Source organism: Gastrolobium bilobum, unplaced genomic scaffold, assembly GCF_033153095.1.
Source record: "Gastrolobium bilobum isolate Gb01-03AN ecotype WA unplaced genomic scaffold, APGP_CSIRO_Gbil_v1 utg16668, whole genome shotgun sequence".
NCBI classification, from domain to species: domain Eukaryota; kingdom Viridiplantae; phylum Streptophyta; class Magnoliopsida; order Fabales; family Fabaceae; genus Gastrolobium; species Gastrolobium bilobum.
The window spans coordinates 33,392-57,437 of NW_026898163.1; the positions used below are offsets into that span (position 1 = coordinate 33,392).

At 33.4% G+C, this 24,046-nt stretch overlaps 2 protein-coding genes and 1 pseudogene across 2 annotated transcripts; 2 read left to right on the plus strand and 1 right to left on the minus strand.

Moving 5' to 3' along the window:
* Positions 1–6: 6 nt before the first annotated feature.
* Positions 7–2,745, plus strand: LOC133313404 (protein transport protein Sec61 subunit beta-like). Its single transcript, XM_061514769.1, has 2 exons — positions 7–131; positions 2,353–2,745. The coding sequence occupies exon 2, from the start codon at positions 2,356–2,358 to the stop codon at positions 2,602–2,604; it is 249 nt and encodes an 82-aa protein (XP_061370753.1). The 5' UTR covers positions 7–131; positions 2,353–2,355; the 3' UTR covers positions 2,605–2,745.
* On the minus strand, positions 388–1,779 carry LOC133313411 (uncharacterized; annotated as a pseudogene).
* Positions 2,746–6,113: 3,368 nt separating the features above from the next.
* Positions 6,114–9,154, plus strand: LOC133313380 (leucine-rich repeat receptor-like protein kinase PXC2). The gene is made up of 2 exons (XM_061514742.1): positions 6,114–7,576; positions 7,726–9,154. The coding sequence occupies exons 1-2, from the start codon at positions 6,114–6,116 to the stop codon at positions 9,152–9,154; spliced, it is 2,892 nt and encodes a 963-aa protein (XP_061370726.1).
* Positions 9,155–24,046: the final 14,892 nt, after the last annotated feature.

A 24,046-nucleotide genomic window follows, 5' to 3' on the forward strand; every position in this document is an offset into this window, starting at 1 on the left:
TAGAAGAAAAAAAAAGAAAAAAAAAACGTTTGAACAAAAGAACACGGAAAGAGAATTCTACTATTCCGGCGAGTTCTCCGTCTCAGATCTCCGACGCCGACGAACCTCGTTTTCCGGAATTCCTCATTCAGGTTCGTTTCAATTTCCTGTTTCAGCTTCTTTTTTCTTATTTTCTTAGATTCGAAGCGCTGATCTGATCACTGATCTGGGTTTTCCCCTGTAATTTTTAGGGTTCTGAAATTTAATATTTATATTTACAACCTGTTCTGCATAATTCGGTGGTTTCCTATTATCCGATTTGTATTGTTTTCTTCTATTTATTTATTTTTTGCTTCAATTAATTTGAATTGTGATTTTCGAGTTTCGTTCCCGAATGATCCTGCCCGGTTATTTGTTGTTGTTGATTTGGGGAGTTTGTCATCGTTTAATTGGGTAATGGTGGCGATGAGGACGATAATGGTGGTGACGAAGATGTCAGAGATGTTGATGATAAATTTGGCTTAAAAATAATAAAGCATGCTTTAAATGTGGACTAGAGAACCAATGATGAACATCCTAATATACCTTTAGTCTAATTTTGTTGAAATAAATTGACTAGTTGCCTTTAAATCTCCATTGCAAGTGCTTGATGTGATTGACCAAGTTGCATTGCCCATATTCTTGCACTCAGTTGAGATCTCATGCTACCTACCTTTCTCGTGGAACTTAGCTCTAGTGGAGAAATTCTTCTTGCCAAATATGTGCTCCTTCTTTGAAACCAAAATGGGATCAGTAAGTGCTGACCTACACCCGGTACTTCCGTAGGCATCTTTCTTTAGGTCACCAAGAAGCAGCACAATCTCTTCATCACAAACTTCTGCTACATAGTACTAGGTTGGTTCTGGTACTATCAAACGCTTGGAACCTTGTTTCCTCCAAAAGTACCATGGCTTTAGCTCAACCTTGCATGTGTACTGGGCTTCTCCTTCTGGACCTTATACTGATACTGATAGGCCATTAAGCAACAAGTTTTTGCACCAGGTGATGGTGATCAACTGTCAGTGATCAGCAACATTTGCTCTGTATATAGACATATAAACACACTGACCTCAATGGTCATAACCACATGATCATCACTCAGCTTCTCTGCTGTCGAAATGCAAACAGGAATTCCAATTGAGTCTTGCATCAATCTTGATGATGAACTTTGAGTGCACAGGCTAGAGTTTATTAGAGCAGTATAGATCAGAAGTTGAAAATAAGAGGAGATTGGATTGAGAGGAATTTTAACATGAACTCATGAAGGAAGTGAGAGCCTGAATGATCTCAGTCACAAGCTGAATGAATGCTAGATGCTGCAAGAGGTGGTGTTGGCAGCATAGGTTGGATTTAAAAAGAATATTTCCAAACTGGCAAGTGGACTGGCTGTGAGTGAGAGTGAGAAATGAACAACCCTTTTTGTATTCTGTCTTATGTCTCTTACTTATCACCACTTTCAATTAAATTTTTTTATATTTTGGTTGAAGTTTATTTTTTAAGTTCTAAGTTGAATTTATAAACACTTTATAGAAATTAGAATCCAAGGTTGTTTTAATTCTACTGTATTGGAAAGTGCTTACTTTGAGCCTTTGTTAGATGCATAGAAGCCATTTTTCATCAGATTTGGTGTATAGATTTTTACCTAACTTAGGAGTCATCTATTCATATCAGCACATGACATGGGACTAAGATAAGGTAAAAATAACCTGCCAAAACTGTTTGGAAAAAAGAGCAACTGAAGTTGTAAGGGTTAGCTTTCCAATGTAAGGTGCCATCATATTTTTTCCTTGTTTTAACAATCTGGAAAACGATTACAAACCCTCCAAAACAAACTCGGTTGTTTTTGTGCTCCGGGATCCGGGTAGGGTTTCTGCTTTGCATGTTCCTGTGCTATGGAGAGGACAAGGTTTTTCAGACCTTGAATTTTGCTTGTAGTTTTCTCGCTTACATTGGTTGTTAAGTTGAAGGTCAGTACCCTCTGGTTGGATATGCATATCCTTTTTATCATTCAATCATAGCTGATGTAACAGTGCAGGGCTGGATGAAAGTTTCTTAAATTTGGTGAATTTGAAGAAAAGGAAGGGAAATAAATTAAAATCAATATTTACCTGCCAAATCTTGATGTCTGTTGCTTATGTGGTTATGTTTTTGCACAACTTTTTAATTCATTTGAAAGTTAAGTAGTTAAGATTTTCTTTATAATTAAATAACAAAATTGTTCTCAAGTGGTGGTAGTCTGAGTTATGAGAAGCTGAAATTGTATTCATTGATTTTGAGAAGATATTGCATGTAGGTGTTAGTTTAACATTCTAAATGAATGAAATTGTGTTTCAGAAAATGGCTTTAGGTGGACCAGCTCCCCCAAGAGGAAGTGCAGCAGCTACTGCTAGCATGAGGAGAAGGAGAACAACCAGTGGTGGGGCCTCTGGAGGAGCAGCTGGGACTATGCTTCAATTTTACACTGATGATGCCCCTGGACTCAAAATTTCCCCAAATGTGGTTCTTGTAATGAGCATTGGCTTTATAGCATTTGTTGCCATGCTTCATGTGGTGGGCAAGCTGTATTTCGTGCGTAGGGAGGCTTAGGGGATAGGGCAAGAAGTTCAGTTCATTTTTGGATTTTTAATACATTGTCTCTGTTACGGTATTTAGATTTTCTGTTGCTGGATCCACCCATACAATCCTTTGCTGTTATTTTTAAGTTTAATAGTGATTTATATTTGCTTATTGATCTTAAGTTTCTAGAAGCACTAGCGGTTATAAGAAGAAACATTTCTGTTATATCCTTTTGTTTCTGCACTTTCAGAAATGTGTTTAGTTTCTTTTGGTCACTTCTTAGTACTTGAAATTAAAACTAGAAAACATTGTTGGAATTATGTGGTGTATCTCAGTTGCTAATCAAATACTACAATCGTTGGCTTCTGTATCTTGTTTTTCTTTATACATAAGTGAGGCAACTTACATATACAACACAGAAGCAGGTTAATTAGATTTTAAAGAATTTGAGTCTTTTAAACTGCGTCTTAGATTTGAAATTATGAAATGCATTTTTAAGATCGTTAGAGTTAGCACTGGGGATTTACTTGCACAGTAAATTTCAGTTGCAATCATCATAGTAAATAGAAAAACTATCATTGTTTACCAATTATGTGATATATATGAAACTTTTGGATTTAATTTAATATCTAAAATTTTGTTGTAATTTTCAGTCAAACGTTATCTTGAAAACTACAACCTGTTACGCAAAATAATTATATACATGTCATTGTATTGCTGAAACTGAATCAGAATGAATTAAGTGTAAGTTCGAGGATAAGTAGACATTGCTTCACACCTGCCACAGAATTGAAGGCCACGAGCATTTTAGAGAAGAAAGGGAAAGAGCTCCATCAAACAAAGGACAAGACAATGTTGAGCTAACCAATTATGGTATGTTTCAATCAATCCCTGTTCATAAATTGCTCCAAGTGTATTAACCTTAGTTTGAACAGGAACCACTTTTAAGACCCAAACAATGATCCTCTATCAGTACAGCCTCAAATCCACCCAAGTAGACATTCATGTATAAAAGGTTGCTGTTTCTCCCAGCTTTTCCTATTTGATTGTTAACCTTCTTATAATATGATACCCTTTTCTTCCACATCTCATTATATTATCTTTTGAGAAAGTTTCGGTAGTAACCCCTTTTATGGTCCCCTTATAACCCCTTTTGAGAAGGTTTCACCATTATGTTTCCCAATATATTGGCAGCACTCCAGACTAGGCTCTACGATTGAAAGCTTAGAGGCATTAGATAAAGGTTGTTTCTATTCCCATATTTGGTGTAAGACTACCGAAGAGAAAGTTGACTGAGAGGTGCAAGTTTTTATAATTAATATGTTGAAAATATTCCAAGGAATTGTTCTACTCAGATTGTTCATTCCAAGCTATGGTTCCAGGAATTTTTTTCATTGATAATTACAAAAATACTACATTGTTTTCACTTCGATTTTTGTTTAATTTTTTTAAAAAAAATCCATTTTATTTTATTTTATAAGTACTATGCTTTTTTTTTTGGGGTAATAAGTACTACGTTTTTATTTCAACATCAACAACATATTTATCTCAAATTAATTGGGGTCAATAGTAGATGAATCTAAATAAAAGGTACAAAGAGATTGTAAAAAGATAAAAATGACTACTTTTTTTATTTATATTATATGAATTATTTTATATATCATAAACATACTAATATACTATAATTAAAGTTAAAAAAAGAGCTCATACATAAATTGATACATATTTGTTTAGCAGTAATTGGTCAAAGCAAAAATAAATCCTTGAGTTTTTATCTATTTATCACCTCTGACTTAAAAGAATAATTTTACAATAGAAATATTGTCAGTGAAAAAAAGAAAAGTGGTAGGCATTTAACAACTATGTTGTACCAACATTGATACAGAACACGGGATACAACGTGACATTCTAACACGTTAATTCTAAAAAATGTTAGATTTAGATACGTTAATATATGATTTGATATTAAATAATATTTTTAATTAAATAGAATATATCAAATAATATTTTTAATTAAATAGTGTATATTATATTTAATTTCAATAATTTAACAAAAAATGAAGTTAAACTTATAATACCTATCAATTTTGCACACAAAAAAAAAACATAAGATATCTTAAATATTTATATTAAACTCAATAAAATGGTAATTGTAACCAACAAATATAATAGTTGGAACTAAATGTGCAACGCAATGCAACCTTTGAACGCTTATTTGAATCTCTACCACGCGTGTTGAAGTGTCGAAGAATATTAAACCGTCAAAAAGTGTTAAATATGACACATAAGAGTTTTTGAATCGTAACTACTCCATAATTTAACAATCCTAGAGTTCACCTATGATTCTGGTTTGACCCACTGAGCCATGTGTCACACCATGCAAATCATAGCAAAGCATACAGTAGGGGAAAAAAAATTTATTCCACAATTTTAATTATTTTTTTTAGGACAAGTCAAATATTAGATATAGAGAGACCTGCATGGAAGTTATTTATTTATTTATTAATAATCCTAATTATCTTTTTGGGATAAATGAGATCTTAGATATAAAAATCTACAAGGAAGATTATTTTTTTATTCCATGATCTTAAATAAATTACATTTCAAATATAAAACATGTATAACACTGATCTCAACTCTCAAGTCGAGTTGCATCACAATTATGCTATTATTTTCTGAAAGTCTCTCTCACTTGGCGTTAGAAGCTTTAAAAGCCTCACTTTACTCTGTGTCAGTTAACTACAAGACTTTTTTTTTTTTTTTTTTTGGAAACAGTTAACTACAAGACTTTGAATTGAACCACAATATATTATGCTATTTTCTCTCAATTCTGAAATACTCATTCTGTTCCTTCCAGTTTCTTATTAGCCTCTTCCCTGTCTATGTGTCCCTTTTAACGCTTCTCTGAATCAAAAATCAAAATCTTCCTTTGTATCTAATTAGCTCATAGAATTTAGTTGCACTTTTCTCCACAACCACTACCTTCCTGATTTCTTTCTCCAAAAGCATTGTGTCATAAACTTCAAAACTTGTGCTCCTTTGTGAGTGCAATAGCCTCTATATTCCTCTTTGAAAATTCTAAACTTTGAAAAGTGGAAAGTGAGTGTGCTGAAGTTGCTTTACTTTGTTCTCTTTTTTCACCCTCACATGGTTATTGTCTGTCTAGTCTATTCCTTTGTTTGTTTTCACTCTTCTCTTTTTATTTATATCCACTGAGATTTGACTCTAACTCTTGCTTCTATTTTGTGTCCTTTCTGTGGCTACTGTTCCTTGAAACTGTAGGAGAAGTAGTAATAGCACCTTCTCTCTCTCTCTCTCTCTACTCATTATTGTTTCTTGCATCTGAAACTTTCTTATATATGTGTGTGACAAGGAGGTGGTGGTTGTTGTTGTTGGTTCATATACTATGTTGGGACCCACCTACCTTTTTCTACCGTATGCAAGCAAATGGAATGGCAGTGTTCTTGAAAGGGAATAGTTTTATGCAAATTCATGAGGAGCTTCTTTGAATACTTTACTGCATTCTAGATATTACTGTGATGATGCAAGTGCAATTCATCCTATTCCTGTTTCTTGTTCTTTTTGGGCCACTTTTTGTGACCTCATTAGACTCAGCTTTCAACGATGATATTATGGGGTTGATTGTGTTCAAAGCTGGTCTAGAAGATCCAAAAGGTAAACTTTCTACATGGAATGAAGATGATTATAGTCCCTGCAATTGGGTTGGTGTCAAATGTGACCCTGCAACCAATAGGGTCTATGCTCTTGTCCTTGATGGATTCTCTCTTTCTGGGCATATTGATAGAGGGCTTTTGAGATTGCAATTCCTTCAAATTTTGTCTCTTTCTAGGAATAACTTGACAGGGACCATAAACCCTGATTTTCATAGCCTTTGGAATTTACAAGTTGTTGATTTGAGTGAGAACAACCTTGTTGGGTCAATCCCAGATGGGTTTTTCCAGCAATGTTGGTCTCTAAGAGTAGTATCATTTGCCAAAAACAACCTTACAGGTAAGATTCCTGATTCTTTGAGCTCTTGCTTCTCATTGGCAAATTTGAACTTTTCCTCTAATCAGCTACAAGGGGAATTACCATCTTGGATGTGGTATTTGAGGGGACTGCAGTCACTTGATCTTTCAAATAACTTGCTGGAGGGAGAGATTCCTGAAGGAATTCAAAGTCTATATGATTTGAAGGTGTTAAGGCTAGGAAAGAATAGTTTCACTGGTTGGCTTCCTGGAGATATTGGAGGCTGCATGCTTTTGAAGTCCATTGATTTCAGTGATAATTTTCTCTCTGGGAAGCTTCCTGATTCAATACAAAGACTCACCTCATGCACATCCCTTAGTTTGCAAGGGAATTTATTCACAGGAGGCATTCCAAATTGGATTGGAGAATTGAAAAGTCTAGAGATGTTGGATCTTTCTGCAAATAGATTTTCTGGTTGGATTCCAAAATCAATAGGAAACCTTGACTTGCTGAGTAGATTAAATCTCTCCAGGAATCAGATCACAGGAAACTTGCCAGAGTCAATGGTAAACTGCATTATGCTTTTGACTCTTGACATCAGCCACAATCACTTATCAGGCCTTCTTCCTTCATGGATATTTAGGATGGGTTTACAAAGTACCTTGCTTTCTGGGAACAGCTTCAGTAACAGCCGTTATCCTTCACTTACTTCCTTACCTGTATCTTATCATGGTCTTCAAGTTTTGGATTTGTCATCAAATGCATTTTCTGGTGAACTTCCATCTGGCATTGGAGGTCTTAGTAGCTTGCAAGTCTTAAATTTGTCCTCCAACAATATCTCTGGTTCTATTCCATTGAGTATAGGAGAGCTTAAATTTTTGTACATTCTTGACTTAAGTGATAACAAGCTTAATGGAAGCATTCCTTCTGAAATAGAAGGGGCAATTTCACTTAGTGAACTGAAGCTACAGAAGAACTTCTTAGGTGGGAGAATTCCAAGCCAAATTAAGAAATGTTCAGCCCTAAACTCTTTGTGAGCTTCTCTATCATAGCTGAAATCTTTCATACTTTATAACTTAATATGGCTGATTGTATTTTAGTTGTGAAAATTCAAATCTTGAGTTCAAGAGTCTACATTTTTTTTCTAATTATTTCTCTCTTTGTGCATATTTCAATGGACAGGAACCTTTCTCACAACAAGCTTATTGGTTCAATCCCTTCACCCATTGCAAACCTAACCAATCTTCAGTATGTAGATTTGTCATGGAATGAACTCTCTGGAAGCTTACCCAAGGAGCTGACAAATCTTTCCCAACTTTTAACATTTAACGTTTCATACAACCACCTTCAAGGTGAGCTACCAAGTGGTGGCTTCTTCAATACCATCTCTCCTTCATATCTATCTGGTAATCCATTGTTATGTGGTTCTGTTGTTAATCACTCTTGCCCACCTTTCCATCCAAAACCTCTAGTCCTAAACCCCAATTCTTCTTATTCCAACTCAAGAACTTCCTTACATAATCTTCATCATAAGGTCATGCTCAGTATCTCTGTCCTTATTGCTATTGGTGCAGCTATTTTTATTGCCATTGGTGTGGTGGTTGTTATTGTCCTAAATATCCATGTGCAGTCTTCAATGTCACGTTCTGCTGCTCCATTTGCATTCACTGGTGGTGAGGACTATAATTGTTCACCTGCAAATGATCCAAACTATGGAAAGCTTGTGATGTTTTCTGGTGATGCTGACTTTGCTGATGGGGCTCATAATCTTCTTAACAAAGGCAATGAAATTGGTCGTGGTGGATTTGGAGTTGTTTATTGCACTGTCCTTCAAGATGGGAATTGTGTTGCAATCAAGAAGCTTACAGTGTCTGGTTTTATCAAGTCCCAAGAAGACTTTGAGAGAGAGGTTAATAAGCTTGGGAAGATTAGGCACCAGAATCTTGTGGCACTTGAAGGTTATTATTGGACTTCATCCTTGCAACTCCTTATTTATGAGTACATAGCTAGAGGGAGTTTGCACAAGCTTCTACATGATGATAATAGCAAAATTGTCCTTTCTTGGCAACAAAGGTTCAAGATTATTCTTGGAATGGCAAAAGGGTTGGCATATTTGCACCAAATGAACATAATCCATTATAATCTAAAATCAACTAATGTTTTGATTGATTGTTCTGATGAGGCAAAAATAGGAGATTTTGGTTTGGTGAGGCTATTGCCAATGCTAGAGCATTGCATTTTGAGTAGCAAAATTCAAAGTGCACTTGGATACATGGCTCCTGAGTTTGCTTGCCTCACAGTTAAGGTAACTGAAAAATGTGATATATATGGTTTTGGAATCCTGGTCCTGGAGGTGGTGACAGGAAAAAGACCTGTGGAATATATGGAGGATGATGTGGTTGTTCTCTGTGACATGGTGAGAGGTGCATTGGAGGGTGGCAAGGTAGAGCAATGTGTTGATGAGAAGCTTTTGGGTAATTTTGCTGCAGAGGAAGCAATTCCTGTGATGAAATTGGGGTTAGTTTGTGCATCACAAGTACCATCAAACCGTCCTGATATGGCTGAGGTAGTCAACATATTAGAGTTGATACAATGCCCTTCAGAAGGATAATAGGAATTATTATGAATTTTAAGTTGTAGAGATTGAGATACAGGCTACAGCATATATATATTGCAATACTTGGTGAAGAACAATCCATTTTGTTGGCTTTAAAGCTATACATACAAAGAATATTCAGTCAATTCCTTTCCCAACTTTAGTTTGTTGTTGAAGTTGTAACTTGTTTCACTGTATTTTTCTCTTCTTTTTCTTTTATTTTTGTTCATCTCAAGTTGTAGTACTGGATTTTTCTTCACCATTTTGGTAGCTAATACAATGGTGTTTTCCTTATACTCTTTCCCTACAAAACACAAATTGCATTTTTTCAATTTTTCATTGCAATTTTGTTTGGTTTATGTTCTTGTTGGGACATACTGTGCTTCATGTTGGTAGGAACCCCCCACATATCTTATTAGTGCACCCTACTAAATAACATCAAACTATTTCTGACTGTAAGAAAAATTCTCAATGAATTAGATATTCCTGAGTTTAGAAGTGAAAATCTAATATATTTTAGGTTTAATATATAAAGATTACACAGACCTTGACATGTGGTATTTGTGGTTAAATATGGATTATTAAATTAAATTCAAAAATATTTATGAACTGTTGATTATGACCATTACTTGCAATACATCAAAGAATTATTTGTTTTTACATAGACACATGAATCTGGGAGAAAGAGAAGAAAAAAGTGGTACACAACTTCCTTTTACTTTTCCTTTGCATGTTAAACCAAAAACTAAAATATATGCCACGACTATAAAAATGCAGATAACAGGGAATGGCAAAGAAAAAGAAAAAAAGTAAAGGTAATAAAAACACTCGCTTCCTTTATTGACACTTAAAGCTAGAACTATAATTTTTTGTGTTCTCATAGTAAAAAGTTCCTCCCCATAAAACATAATAATTTACTTCTCTAATTGGCATGTCAGTTTATGCTAGTAAGTTTGATAATAAAGCTTGGATGTGAAGTAAAATTTTAAGACATATTAACCATTTAATTCTTTTTGGTAAACTATTTATCAATTTAGTGCGAGTGACACATGCATGCGAAATGTTCGCATTTAAGTAGTGCATCACCTTATGTGCAGCTTGTGCAAAAGTCACCAAAACGCATCTGTCACGTATCGTTTTTTGCAAGATACGCATGAGGTGCATGAACAACTTGAATGCGAAGTGCGAATATGCACGTCTTACATTGTGTTGATTTTTTCATAAGTCGCGTCTGATACATATTTTACTCGCATTAGATTAGTAAATAATATGTCAAAAAAATTAAATCAGTAAAATATTTATGTTTTTGCATTATGCGTCAAAAGTTCAAAATTAATGTTACAGCTTGAATAAATAGATGTAGGGCTACGACACAACCTTATCAAATATGCTTCTTTGACATTATCAAAAGCGCGAGTCACACAGAATCCTTAAAAGGACCACCAACTAGAACCTTTTTCAATTGGCCACATATGGTGCAATGCATGATAATCATGGCCATGTTCCAACAAGGTGCACTGTTTCTTACTGCTGTCTAATTGAAAGAGTATAACACATTTTAATAATCAGATATAATGTTTGGTGCAGCTTATTATTGATTTACATTCACGCTACCATATACTAAGATGATGATGCATACATGTAAAAGACAGAAAATGTAGAAGACCCAAAAGAACATTATTAGCATGGAAAGAAAAACGGATACCTCCAATTAAGTAATAGAGTAAATATCTTTTTTGGTCCTCAGTAAATTTCAGGATGCCTGTTTTAGTCCCTAGCAAATAAAAATGCCATCATGGTCCCTAAGAAATTCAAAATGGACATATTTAGTTAAAATCGTGGTCCCTTACAAATTCAAAAAAGATCCATATTAGTCTTCAAAAGGACTAAAATGGGTAAATTTTAAATTTCTTAGGGACCACGATAGGCCTTTTTATTTGCTAGACACTAAAGCGGGCATCGTAAAATTTGCTGAAGACCAAAAAAAGTATTTACTCTAAGTAATAAGAAGCTATAATATCATTTTATCTAATTAACATATTGATTAAATTAATTTCAAAAATATTTATGAACCATTGATTATGACCATTACTTGCAATACATCAAAGAATTATTTGTTTTAACAGAGACACATGAATCTGGGAGAAAGAGAAAAAAAAAGTGGTACACAACTTACTTTTACTTTTCCTTTGCATGTTAAACAAAAAACTTAAATATATGCCACGACTATAAATAATGCAGATAAGAGGGAATGGCAAAGAAAAAGAAAAAATAAAGGTAATAAAAACACTCGCTTGCTTTATTGACACTTAAAGCTAGAACTATAATTTTTTGTGTTCTGATAGTAAAAAGTTTGAAAATAATCAAGTATGAGTTGTAAAGAAGTATCATATAGATTAGACATAGATCAAGTGATGACCATATTGTTAGGTTTAGTATGCTCTTTTTACTTAAGCCCAATAGTTTTAGTGAGAGTGAGCCCAAAGTCCAATATTAACCCATGAAGTTTAGGGTTAGTTTTGGATTGGGCATGGTATATAAACACTCTTTTATCCTTTGTGCCTCCTAGGGTTACAGACATCAGAAACATACCTAAGAGGCAGACGTTCATCATCTGAACGGTTGCCCACACTATCACCTGATCCCCTTGAGTCATAGCCTGGAAGATCAACTGTAGAGCAGAATTGCGACCGTTCGTGGTGCGTTGCTGCAGATCGTGAAGCTTGAGGAGGAGAACAGAACGTGAGAAATTATCACGCTCGCTGCTTCATCTCAGGTAATCAAAGCGGTGTTCTTCATTCCTCATCACATCGGTACGATGCGCTTCCGCGTTTCTGATGATATACCTTCACATATAAATGCAAAAGACCCATAAACCTACAACCTTAAGGTTTTGGGTTGAGATGTGGTGTCGGCCCACTTATTGTGATTTGTCATTTGGCCCATTGGTGGATGTACCATTTGCAAAGGATTTTGGGCTCCCTCGTTCCATTCCCAACAGTGGTATCAAAGCAAAGTGAGTAATTGGATCTTCAATTCCAGTTACCTCATAATCTTCCATCCAAGCAGGCCTTCTTCTAACACGACGAAGAGATTGAGTTCCTTCTTCGTTGACTCCAACTACTGTCGGTGAGGATTGACTAGCTGAAGAAGTTGCAATGGATGAATTTTCAAGAAAACTAGATGCTGAAATTTGTTCTTGTTCAGAATCAATATCACAAAGAACTTGGGTAGGCTACTGCATATTCCAATCCCAAGTGTTCTCTTCATCAAAAACAACATCCCTGCTAACCACAAATTTTTTTGTCAGTGGATTAAATAATTTATATGCTTTAGATGTATCACTTACACCTAGAAAGTTTCAGCCTTGTCATCAAGTCTTTTTCTTTTCTGATCCAGGACATGAGCATATGCAATGCATCCAAAAATTTTAAAGTGATCCACATTTGGTTTTCTCCCAAGCCTCTTCTGGCGTCATATTTCGAACTGCAAAGGTTGGACATGAATGCACCAGTTTACTGCTTCTGGCCAAAACGTCTTTGGAACTCTTCCTCTTGCCAACAAGCTTCTAACCATGTTGAGGATGGTTCTATTCTTCCTCTCTGATACACCATTTTGTTGTGGTGTATATGTAGTTGTAAGCTCTTTTCGGATGCCATGTTCTTCACAAAAAACATCAAATTCTTTTGAGCAATATTCACCACCACGATCTGTGCGAAGTGTTTGAATCATCCTTCCTGTCTTATTCTCCACACGAGCTTTGAAATTTTTAAATGTAGAGAAAGCTTCTGACTTTTCCTGTAAAAAATAAACCCACGTTTTTCTTGAAAAATCATCAATGAAGGTAATTAAATATTTGTTACCTCCATCAGAAATTGGATTTATTGGACCACAAATGTCTGAATGCACCAATTGCAAAATTCCCTTTGCTCTCCATGAGTTCCCTTTTGCAAATTCAGAACGATGTTGTTTGCTAACAACACATTCTTCACATACTAAGGAATGAGGAATTGTGATTTGAGGGAGGCCTGTCACCATATTTTTCTGTTGGAGCGTCTTCAACCCACCAAAGCTCAAATGGCCATAGCGAAAATGCCACAACCATGAAGGATCTTTCATTTCAGCCATTAAACTAGATTGGATTCCTTCAATCTTTAATGGAAACAATCTGTTTGAACTCATCTGAATAACAGCAATAGCACCTCTAACAGAATCATATATTTCACAAACACCAATTTTAATAGTGATCACATAACCCTTTTCTTGTAATTGGCCAGCACTCAATAAATTACTTTTCAAATCAGGAACATACAATATATTAGATATTGTTTCCACAAAACCATTCTTTGTTTTTATTTTAATGTCACCTTTTCCCATTACTTTCACAGTAGAATGATCACCAAAACTCACAGTAGATTGAAAATTTTCATTCAGATGAGAGAAAGAAGACTTACTACCACTCATGTGGTTGTTGCAGCCAGTATCCACATACCAAACATCTAGCTCAATTTTCTTTTCATCTTTAGCAACCATCAATAAGGTTTCACCTTCCTCCTTTTCTGCAAAGTTTGAACTTTCTCCTTTTTCTTTGCTATTTGGCAACCTAGTATAACATTCAGATTGATAATGACCAAATTTATGACACCTGAAACATTCTACCTTGGATTTATCAAGGGCTCCTCCTCTGCCTCTGCCTTGAAATTTATCATTATTGGCTCTGAAATTAGTGGACCTTCCTCTACCTCTGCCTCTGCCTCTATCTCTGCCTTTACTCCTTCCTTGAAAATTGTTGGAACGAGTATCGGTAGAAGCCTTTAATGCTTGCTCATCTGTGTCTTCCTGTTTGAACTTCTGTTCATGCACCACCAATGAGCTCTGCAATTCATCAAGTGACAAATCATCTATATCTTTAGATTCTTCTATAGCACAAACAACAAAGTTAAATTTTGCTGTTAATGATCGAAGAATTTTTTCTCTGACAGTTATTTCTTCAGTCCTGCCTCCATGAATTCGCATTTTTTATTGACAATGGTCATCACGCGAGAGAAATAATCTGCAATTGATTCTCCCGACTTCATTCGAAGTGTTTCGAATTCCGAGCGTAAAGCTTGAAGCTGCTGCCTCTTTGCTCTTGCAGAGCCATGATACTTCTTTTTCATGGAGTCCCAAATATCCTTGGAAGTTTCTTTGGAAAGAATGGTTTCCAAGATAGAACGGTCAATGGATTGGAAGAGATAATTCTTCGCCTTCAAATCCTTCAACTTTACTGCTTCATGAGCTGCTCGTTGTGCTGCTGTCAACTGAGCTCCTTCTGCTAGTGCTGGTTCAGCAACACCATTAGTAACTACATCACAATATTCCTTGGATCGAAGGAAATTCTCCATCAACATGCTCCAATGATCATAATGACCATCGAAACGTGGAATGGCTGCTTGCACAAAATTAGAATCTGTGGCCATGACTCTTCACTTTACTCTTCACTTTTTTTTTCACAACTCAATTCCCTCACGTGTTTAACTCTCAACCTGGCTCTGTGTTTGGAAGGCCTCTGCAGAGGGCTAGTGTGACCCTAATATTTGAAAGAGAAAAAAAAAAGACTTCCGCAGAAGTTGCCCTTAGGGTAAGAATGATATTGGGCCTCACACTTGAGGGAGGATGTTGGAAATAATCAAGTATGAGTTGTAAAGAAGTACCACATAGACTAGACATAGACCAAGTGATGACCATATAAGTGCAAAAGACCCATAAACCTACAGCCTTAAGATTTTGGGTTGAGATGTGGTGTCGGCCCACTTATTGTGGTTTGTCATTTGGCCCATTAATGGATGTACCATTTGCAAAGGGTTTTGGCTCCCTCATTCCATTCCCAACACATACAACATAATAATTTACTTGCCTAATTGGCATGTGAGTTTATGCTAGTAAGTTTAATAATAAACGCTTGGATGTGAAGTAAAAATCTAAGACATATTACCTGTTTAATCTTTTGATAAATTATTTATCAATTTAGTGCGAGTGAGACGTGCATGTGATGTATTCGTGTTTAAGTAGCGCATCACCTCATTCGCGACTTGTATGAAAGCCACCAAAACATATTTGTCACATCATTTTTTGCAAGATGTGCATGACTTGAATGCGGAGTGCGAATATGCACATCTTACATTGTGTTGTTTTTTTCATATGTCGTGCCTCATGTATATTTGACTCGCATTAGATTGATAAATGATTTGTAAAAAAAAAAAAGTGAATCAGTAAAATATTTATTTTTTTGCATTATGCGTCAAAAGTTCAAAATTAATGTTACAGCTTGGATAAATAGATGTAGGACTACGACACAACCTTATCAAATATGCTTCTTTGATATTATCAAAAGCGCGAGTCACAAAGAATCCTTAAGAGGACCACCAACTAGAACCTTTTTCAATTGGCCACATATGGTGCAATGCATGATAATCACGGCCATGTTCCAACAAGGTGCACTGTTTCTTACTGCTGTCTAATTGAAAGAGTATACCACAGTTTAATAATCAGATATAATGTTTGGTGCAGCTTATTATTGATTTACATTCACGCTACCATATACTAAGATGATGATGCATACATGTAAAAGACAGAAAATGTAGAAGACCCAAAAGAACATTATTAGCATGGAAAGAAAAACGGATACCTCCAATTAAGTAACAGAGTAAATATTCTTTTTGGTCCTTAGCAAATTTCACGATGTTCGCTTTAGTGCTCAAATAAAAAGGCCTATCGTGATCCCTAAGAAATTCAAAATGAACCTATTTAGTTGAAATCGTGGTCTCTCACAAATTCAAAAAAGACCCATATTTGAGTACATTTTGAATTTCTTAGGGACCATGATGGGCCTTTTTATTTGCTAGGCACTAAAGCGGAAATCGTGAAATTTGCTGAAGACCAAAAAATGTATTTACTCTAAGTAATAAGAAGCTATAATATCATTTTATCTAATTAACGTACTTTCTACGGGTTTTGCATCTCTGTTGTCGCTGCAAAATTTTATTGGAGGCAGCAGATACAAGTAAGTGAGTCTCACTTGCTTTTTTTTTTTTTAAAAAAAAAAGCACGCCAAGATACAAAACCGTACTCTAGTGTTGTTGCATAATTTTTTTTTGCAGTGACAAAAGAGCTATAAAATCCTAAAACTAAATGTTTAAATGTGTCTAATTTATTAATAAAAATATAAAAATATAATACTAGCAAGCAACGTTAAGTGTGTTCATTGTGATAAGAATTTCTGATCACGGATTTAAACTTGAGAAAGAGTTTTTTCAACAACAAAAAAATACAAAAATAAGACTGCATACAATTAATTATCACTTTTACCCTGGTAAGTTGAGAAGCCTTATGTATTGAGATTTGTCCTTATTATTCAATAATAATTATATGTTGTCTATTATTAGTTTTTACAAAAGAAGAGTATTAAGAGTTGGTAGAAGAAAGAAATAACTAATATGAAGTTTGATGCAGAAGTTTTCTATAGCTTGGTAATCAAATGTGTGCAATAAAATGTGAGTTGATTCCCCTGCAACCCTCCTACCTTTTGGTTTACTTTGTGGTGACACAATGATACTCAACCCAAAGCCTCAATGAGGATGAACAATAATGCATAAAAAATTGAACAAAGCCACTCTTGGGCTTTGGGGAAGAGTACCCTACAATATGGAACCGCATTAATTCTTGGGTGCCTATGCCTTTTGCCAACCCACGCGTATGTGAGAGAAAGAAGAGCCAAAGAGATATATATGCATGAACTTCGAAATGATGTATGAATATGATTTTCTGACTCTCTAAAACCATTTGGAGATTAAAAAAATCTAAGTTTTTGTTCTAATTTTCTAATTTTTTCAAAGTTTTATGGCAATATATGCATTATCATAGGAGCAGGGAGTTTCAAATCTAATACTCATTTACAATGAGACAAGTACTTCAGCACATGATACCTACTTATGAATTATGATTGCTCTTTAAATATTATATAGCTTGAATGATTCTAAAGGAGAATAAATAGCTTTGTACACATATTAAAGGAAAATAAAGAAGCATAACCAACGAGTCACTAACCAAACACTAACATAAATAATATCCCTCATGTCTTTTAGGATGTGAAGTTCCCATATCTCATGAGCTAAAATCCCAAATATAATAAAAATGTCCTCATGCATCCCGTATAACATAATAAAAAAATATAAATTAATTGATAAGCGGCCATCTTATTTAAAATGTTAAATTTTTTAAGTAAATGCCACATTAATAATTCTATATTAAATTTCTCTAATACATCCCTCATATAAAACTAAAAGTAGTAGGCTTGTACATTATTCACGTTTCAATCTCCATTGATATTTAATTTCACATTTAATTAGTGAAATGTGACTAAGTTAAATATTTTATAAAAATTAAGGGGTTAATGTGAAATTATAATTACTATTTGAAGCTTTAGATAAATATGTTTTTTAAATATGTAAGATTGCGACTGGCCATACAGCCCATACTAATGCTGCCCAATTGGGAATGGCACAAGTGATTGTTGGTAGGATGGTTCCTATATTTTGGGCTCGAGATTTGCTAATGAGAACGTCCTGTTATGGGCCTGTATTCAATTACAATGAATTGGCTTTCTAGCTTCCCTTTTTGCTGTTAAAGTTTTTTCTATAAAACAAAAGCCGCCAACAACAACAACAAAAAACAGAAAACTTACCTTTGCCAGTTCCTTAGGGGTAGAATGTGTTTTAATCAAACAATGAAGGTAAATTAATCACAACATGTGCAAAGAGAGGGGGCAAAGAAGCAAATAAGGCCTCTTTTTGTTTTCATGGAGCTAAACATAGCTAGTTAGGAAAGTTCGATATTTGACTTGCATCTCTGACATTTTGGTAGGCACTAAGGCTACCATTGAGACAAAGCTCCCACTCTACTTTCTTAAAAGGGCGAAAATAAACCTTAGTATGGAATAGGGAATATACGAATCAATCATTATTAATGTTCATTTGTGCAACTTGTTTGGCACATAAGCCTCCTAAAGAGAGTAGCATGTGAAAGATGAAACATAATTTCTTTCAAGCAAGAAAGAATAAAGTGGTGTATATTATAGCTTCTGAATTACATATTTTATGCCTCAAGAATCCATTTTGTCTATGTAATTTAAATGTTGTAGTAAAAGTAAAAGAAAAAGAAAAAGTTACTATCTAGGTAATTAGTGTATACTATTCAATATGAATTAGAGATTATGCACGATTCGTATTGTGTAATAAAGGATAATAAAAAAAAAACCCCTATTTCAATTCTTTAAATGTATGGGTGGCAAATGGCATCATATTTGTCCTTTATTTGTTGTGACATCATATTCGTCATTCAAAGATATTAAGTGGATCATTTATGTGGATAAACCCCTTAATGGATAAATATATAAAGGAAAAGTGTGTATAATTTTGAAGGATGTAAAATTGTGTCATTTTAAGAGAGAGAAAGAGATAGATAAAGGAGGAGAGAGAGTTGACAAAAAAAATAAAGTTGTGGGTCCCACCTCTTTGTGAGAGTGAAAGGATGTAAGTTGTGTAATTTAAATGTATAGACACTTTTCCCAATATATAATGGGTAAAACCCATTATCTCCTGAAGTACTTTTTATATATAATAGATAAATATATAAAGCCCTTTATGAATAAAACCCTTAATTGATAAAGCATAGACATATTGCTTGAGTCCAGAGCAATAACTTTTTTTAATCGCATATTAAAACTTATCTATACTCTTTGAAAAAGGGTTGTTTTTACTTTTACATATAAGTTGCAAGGATATGAGTTAGAGATTATAGGTGTTATTAAATAATGTTAGACTCATTTTTAAAAATAAAATAAAATAAAAATTATTTGGTGATTATTTAAAATTTGTATTTTAAAAGTTACTTCAAAGCTCAAAATAAAAGTAAATTGCTTGGTGAAATAATTTTCATAATCTTTATTTTTAATGTGAAAAGAAATAAAAGATAAATATTTTAAAGATGAAAATTTTAAATGAAAAAAAAATAAAAAAATTTAGAAAAAAGTTCTCCGATGCCCATGTGGTTTGCTTCAGAATCATTTATGCCCCTGTGATTTTTTCCTATCACATATGCCCTGTGTTTTGTAAAAAATAAGAAACCACAGGGGTATATGTGATAAAAAAACATACCCTTTTACAAACCACAAGGGTATATGTGATAAGAAAAAAATCACAGGGACATAAGTGATTCTGAAGTAAACCACAGTATTAGTGAACTTTTCCCAAAAATTTAATCAAAAGAGAGGAAAACCGAAATATATCTTTAAAAGAAAAAACTATTCATGATTAACTTTATTCTATTTTTATTCATCATAAAAAAAATTATAATAAGAAATTTTATAAAAAAAATATGTTTCATTATATTCCTTCAAATATATTAAAAAAATGAAAATAAATATTAAATCCTGTGTTATTTAACATGAAAAAAAAAAATTCCATCAATACTTACTCAACTTGTAGCTACATTACCAAAAAAACTAGTAGCTACACAATTTTTTTCTCGAGTCACGTATCATCGTTACATGTGCAGAAGTTAACTAGCTCTGCATAAAATCATAAGTGCTTTTTAAATGACATTGTTATAATTTAGAGGAAAAAGAGACGTTCCCAATTAATCATTCTTTTTGGGATAAATATTTGGCAGCCTTTTCACTTCTCCTGTGACCACTGATGTATCTGATACCTTACTTAGACAATGAGTCCTAGCATTTTTACACTTCATTATCTTCCACTTCAAAAAGTAAGAGAAATAGATAATACAAAAGAAAACACACACCCCTTTAAGTCTCCAATGCTACATTATAAAGATATCAGCTAGTGAAAACGATATTGCAACAAACAACACAAATGGATGAGATAGCAATGATTCGAAAGAGGTTTGGAGATGAACAGAGCACTCTGTTGGACCAATTTGAGAGGCTTTCATTTGAGTCTCACCTCAACAAAGCTATGCTGCAGAGGAGCCTATCAGAACCAGGATTGCCAAGGTCAGTGTCACAGCCTAGACTCATTAGCATGGCTCCAACAATGCCTCTGTTGACTCAGGTGAAGCAAAGTCGTAGGTCAGGTTTCCACAAAGTCCTCAAGAAATTGCTCAAACCCATTTTTGGTAGAAAGAGTGGAGAAAGGAAACAGGCCCCGGATCCTAAAAATCCACTCTCATGGAAGGCCTTCGGCAGATCACTACGATTCTGAAGAATAAATCAACACTCAAGATTGAGTGCATCTCACATTCATTTTATAACATATAGATAAAAAAATATCATATCATTTGATCAGCAGTTATTTAATTTTCATTTTTCCCAGATGATGTAATATTTTTTGTTCACGTGTTATAGAACGAATGATAGATGTACTGAATCTTCGGTACATAAAATCAGTTTATTCGATTTTAAGAGCTAGTGCATAATTTTTTAGTTCTTCTTTCATTTCTTTGCTTTTTTTTTTTTTTTTTGTCTTTTTGTTTATGATTAAACCTAGTTTCATATCTGACTATACTCAATTAGTATGCGAAGATTGTAGTGACTATTGAATAATGAAAGAAACATACTTCGTTAAAATGACTAGACCTTGTTTTTGAATGTTAAAAGGCTTAACCATTGTTTAATGTTTATGATGATCAATGCTTTCAAGATTAAACATACGATATAGGCTATAATCGAATTATATGAAACAACATTTTATTGAACGATGTAATGTTTATTTTATTTCCCTGAACGTGTAAAGTTCAAAAGCTGAAAGGCAGCTTGAAGGCAATTATTCACAGGTTAAGGAATTGCATAAACCGAGATTGAATATTTATTTCTTTTTAATCCAAATCAGTTTAATCTGTTCAAGAATAGTGAATAATAAGAACGGCTGTTCCAATATTTTTTCTTTTTCTGGTCTTCGCGATATCTAATTAAGGTAACACTTAAATAATAATTATTGATCGGATCGAATATATTTTTATGATATTTGATTGATATAACTCATACTTAGCATTCCCATAACATTTTTTTTTTTTTGGATTACGGCCCATCACTGCCGCCCTCAAGCCCACGCCCTTGTGAATCCTGAGAGGATGTAAATTGTGGGATGTGCACGCTGGGCAAGAATTGAACCCGGACACTTTGGTGCATTGTTGCCACGAAGACCTTAGGGCTTCGACCCTTTCCGTTGCGCTTATGTCCCGGGGGAAGCATTCCGATGACTTTTGTTCATGACTTTTGTTGATAGAATGCAAAAAAAAAAAAAAAACCATCCGCAGAGGCTGATATTGTTGCAAATCTCATATTTATTTTATTTTTTTCACTTTTTTAGTAGTTTAGGTTTGTTGTAACCATGAATAGCTTGTTACTTAGAATTTTAAAATCTATTTATATTTCCTTTATAAACAAAGTATAATGAGAATATAGTGAAACATTTTTGAATAGAACTCGATGAACCAATATAAATTTGTATCCCTAGTTTTTTTTTTTTTTTTTGGATTTCTCATCTTGATAATTTCATAGATTTTTTATGGATTACTATGGAGTTTGGGACAGATATATGATTAAAACTTTAAATTTTTCTCAAAAATAATACTGAAGAAGATCACTCTTACTTTCTCAATTTCTATGTATCAACTGTGTTATCATTATTTTTTTCTTTATTTTTTCTTTTTTCTTTTTTTTACGATTGCATGTGATTGATGGGTCCCAACAATATATTCGGGAAATAATATATCTTTGTATGATGCGGTCGTATCAACAAAATTGAAAGTATCAAATAGCGTACTATATTTCTTCCCAAATGTTGGTTCCCGAGAGCGGGGAAAGAATGCAGCCAGCGAATTATTGACTTCCACATTATCAAGGGGCGTAATTTTCAGTATCATAGCACTCTCACTGGTATAAATTGGTCTACCAGTGACCATCAATATAATTTGACTCATACTAATTACACTTGCACTCACGCATGTTTCTAATATTAAATCTGCCTTTAAATTTGTGGTGTCTTATAAAAAATATTGCATAAGTCAAATGCAATCAAGCGTTTTTGAACCTTAGTTATTTTTTTTTTAATTCTTTTGTTTTTTAAACCTGTATTGTTTTGCACGTCAAATTTTTATGTTACCTTTCACACTTTTTAATCAGCAAAATAATATTCTCCAAAAAAATAAAATAAGAATTCTCCAAAAAAATCAGCAAAATAAAAATAGAAAAATGTGTTAAAATGAGTATCTCTTATTTTCTATTTAAAGAATGAAAAAAAACTAATGTGTAAATAACTATTTTGGACTAATGAATTGGTCCTTTATACAACCCATTTTCCACTCTCATGTCGTCTTCACATAAATATCCTCTCTCTATGCTTATCTCAAAGGGTAATATTACTCGTGAGTTCCATATGGTGTCTTGAATTCGGACCTTGCTAGCAAAATCATGGAATGTTCATTTGCTACATTTGTACCGAGAAACAAACACTCGTGCTAATTGACTGACAAATTTCTTATTAATTACTATAGAGGATCACAAGTTCTTAATTTGCATCTCCACCGTAACTCAGAAACATGCTTCACTCAGTATTTATTATATTGCACAACTAGTTACGTCTAAATAATTTTTTACACCAATATTATCTTTGCGGGATATAAAATTTTATTCCATGACTCGTTTCAAATTCAGAATTAGTCTCATAGTCAGTTCAAAGAGCCGAAACTTATGAAAATATCCTGAAAATCCTATTAGCCTCAAAAAGGTAATTAGAGTTGGTATAAAAAAATTTATTACATTAGTTTCATAAATAATTTGCAAATTAGGTTGATTTAATTAAATTTTATTTAAAATATATTTTTTTCCCTCTCTCCGTGTTTCCTTTCTAACCAGAGTATTATTTGAAGAGGACTCAGGAATCTCTTTGTTTTCCTTCAACTACTTTGAAATTTCGAATAAAATTTATTGTAGAATTTGAAAGATATATTCTTTAATAATTTAGTCTTTACAAAATGAGTATTATTAATTTAGGGGGTGTATTGGATTAGGATTTTAAAAGATTTTTTTTGAGATAAAAAATCTTACAAATTTTAAAAAATATTTTAGAATTGGAGAGAATTTATAGACTTTTTTAAAAGACTTTTTTTACAATCAAGATTTCATAGAATTGAATTTTAAAGGATTTTAATAGAATTCATAAGATTTGAAAGGACAGTATGGATTTATAAGATTTTAAAAAACTATATGAATTTTTAACAAATATTCAAAATTACAAGAGTCAATAAAAAGAAATAAAAAAGAAATGCAATGATATTAATAAAAAAAAAGTAAACTTAACAACGGGTTGGAAATTATCTCAAAAATTACTAAGCAACAACTCTCCACATACCAATAAAATTTAATATAATTTTCTCAATGAGTTTGAGTTTGCTTTGCGAAAATAATAACCATATATCAACGGTTAACTTCCAAATTAAATATTAATTAATGAGTTTGATTTGCGAAAATAATAACCTTTGATTGACGGAAATCAACGGTTAAGATATGATTGTAAAAGATTGTAAACAAAAATAAGTTGTAAGTATAATATTCCCCATAAAAAAATAACGAAGAAATGCAATGAAATTAATAAAAAAAACCTAATATAATTTTCTCAATTAGTAAAACATAATATAATTTTTAACAAACATTCAAAATTACTAAACAGCAGCTTTTCACATATCAAATGGGTTGAAAATTATCTTCTTTATTTGGTATCAAAGTTATGCATATATGATTATAAAATTTGCATACAGAACCTAAAGTTCGTGAAAAAAATTCGTTTGGAATTTTTTGCAACTGATCTTGAAAACCTTGGGGTTTTTGTTTTACGTGATGAGAGTTTTCTA

Coding starts and splice junctions, on each gene's coding strand:
- LOC133313404 (XM_061514769.1), top strand. CDS start 2,356: ATGGCTTTAGGTGGACCAGCTCCCCCAAGAGGAAGTGCAGCAGCTACT.
- LOC133313380 (XM_061514742.1), top strand. CDS start 6,114: ATGATGCAAGTGCAATTCATCCTATTCCTGTTTCTTGTTCTTTTTGGG. Junction 7,577..7,725: donor TGTTCAGCCCTAAACTCTTT/GTGAGCTTCTCT, acceptor TTCAATGGACAG/GAACCTTTCTCACAACAAGC.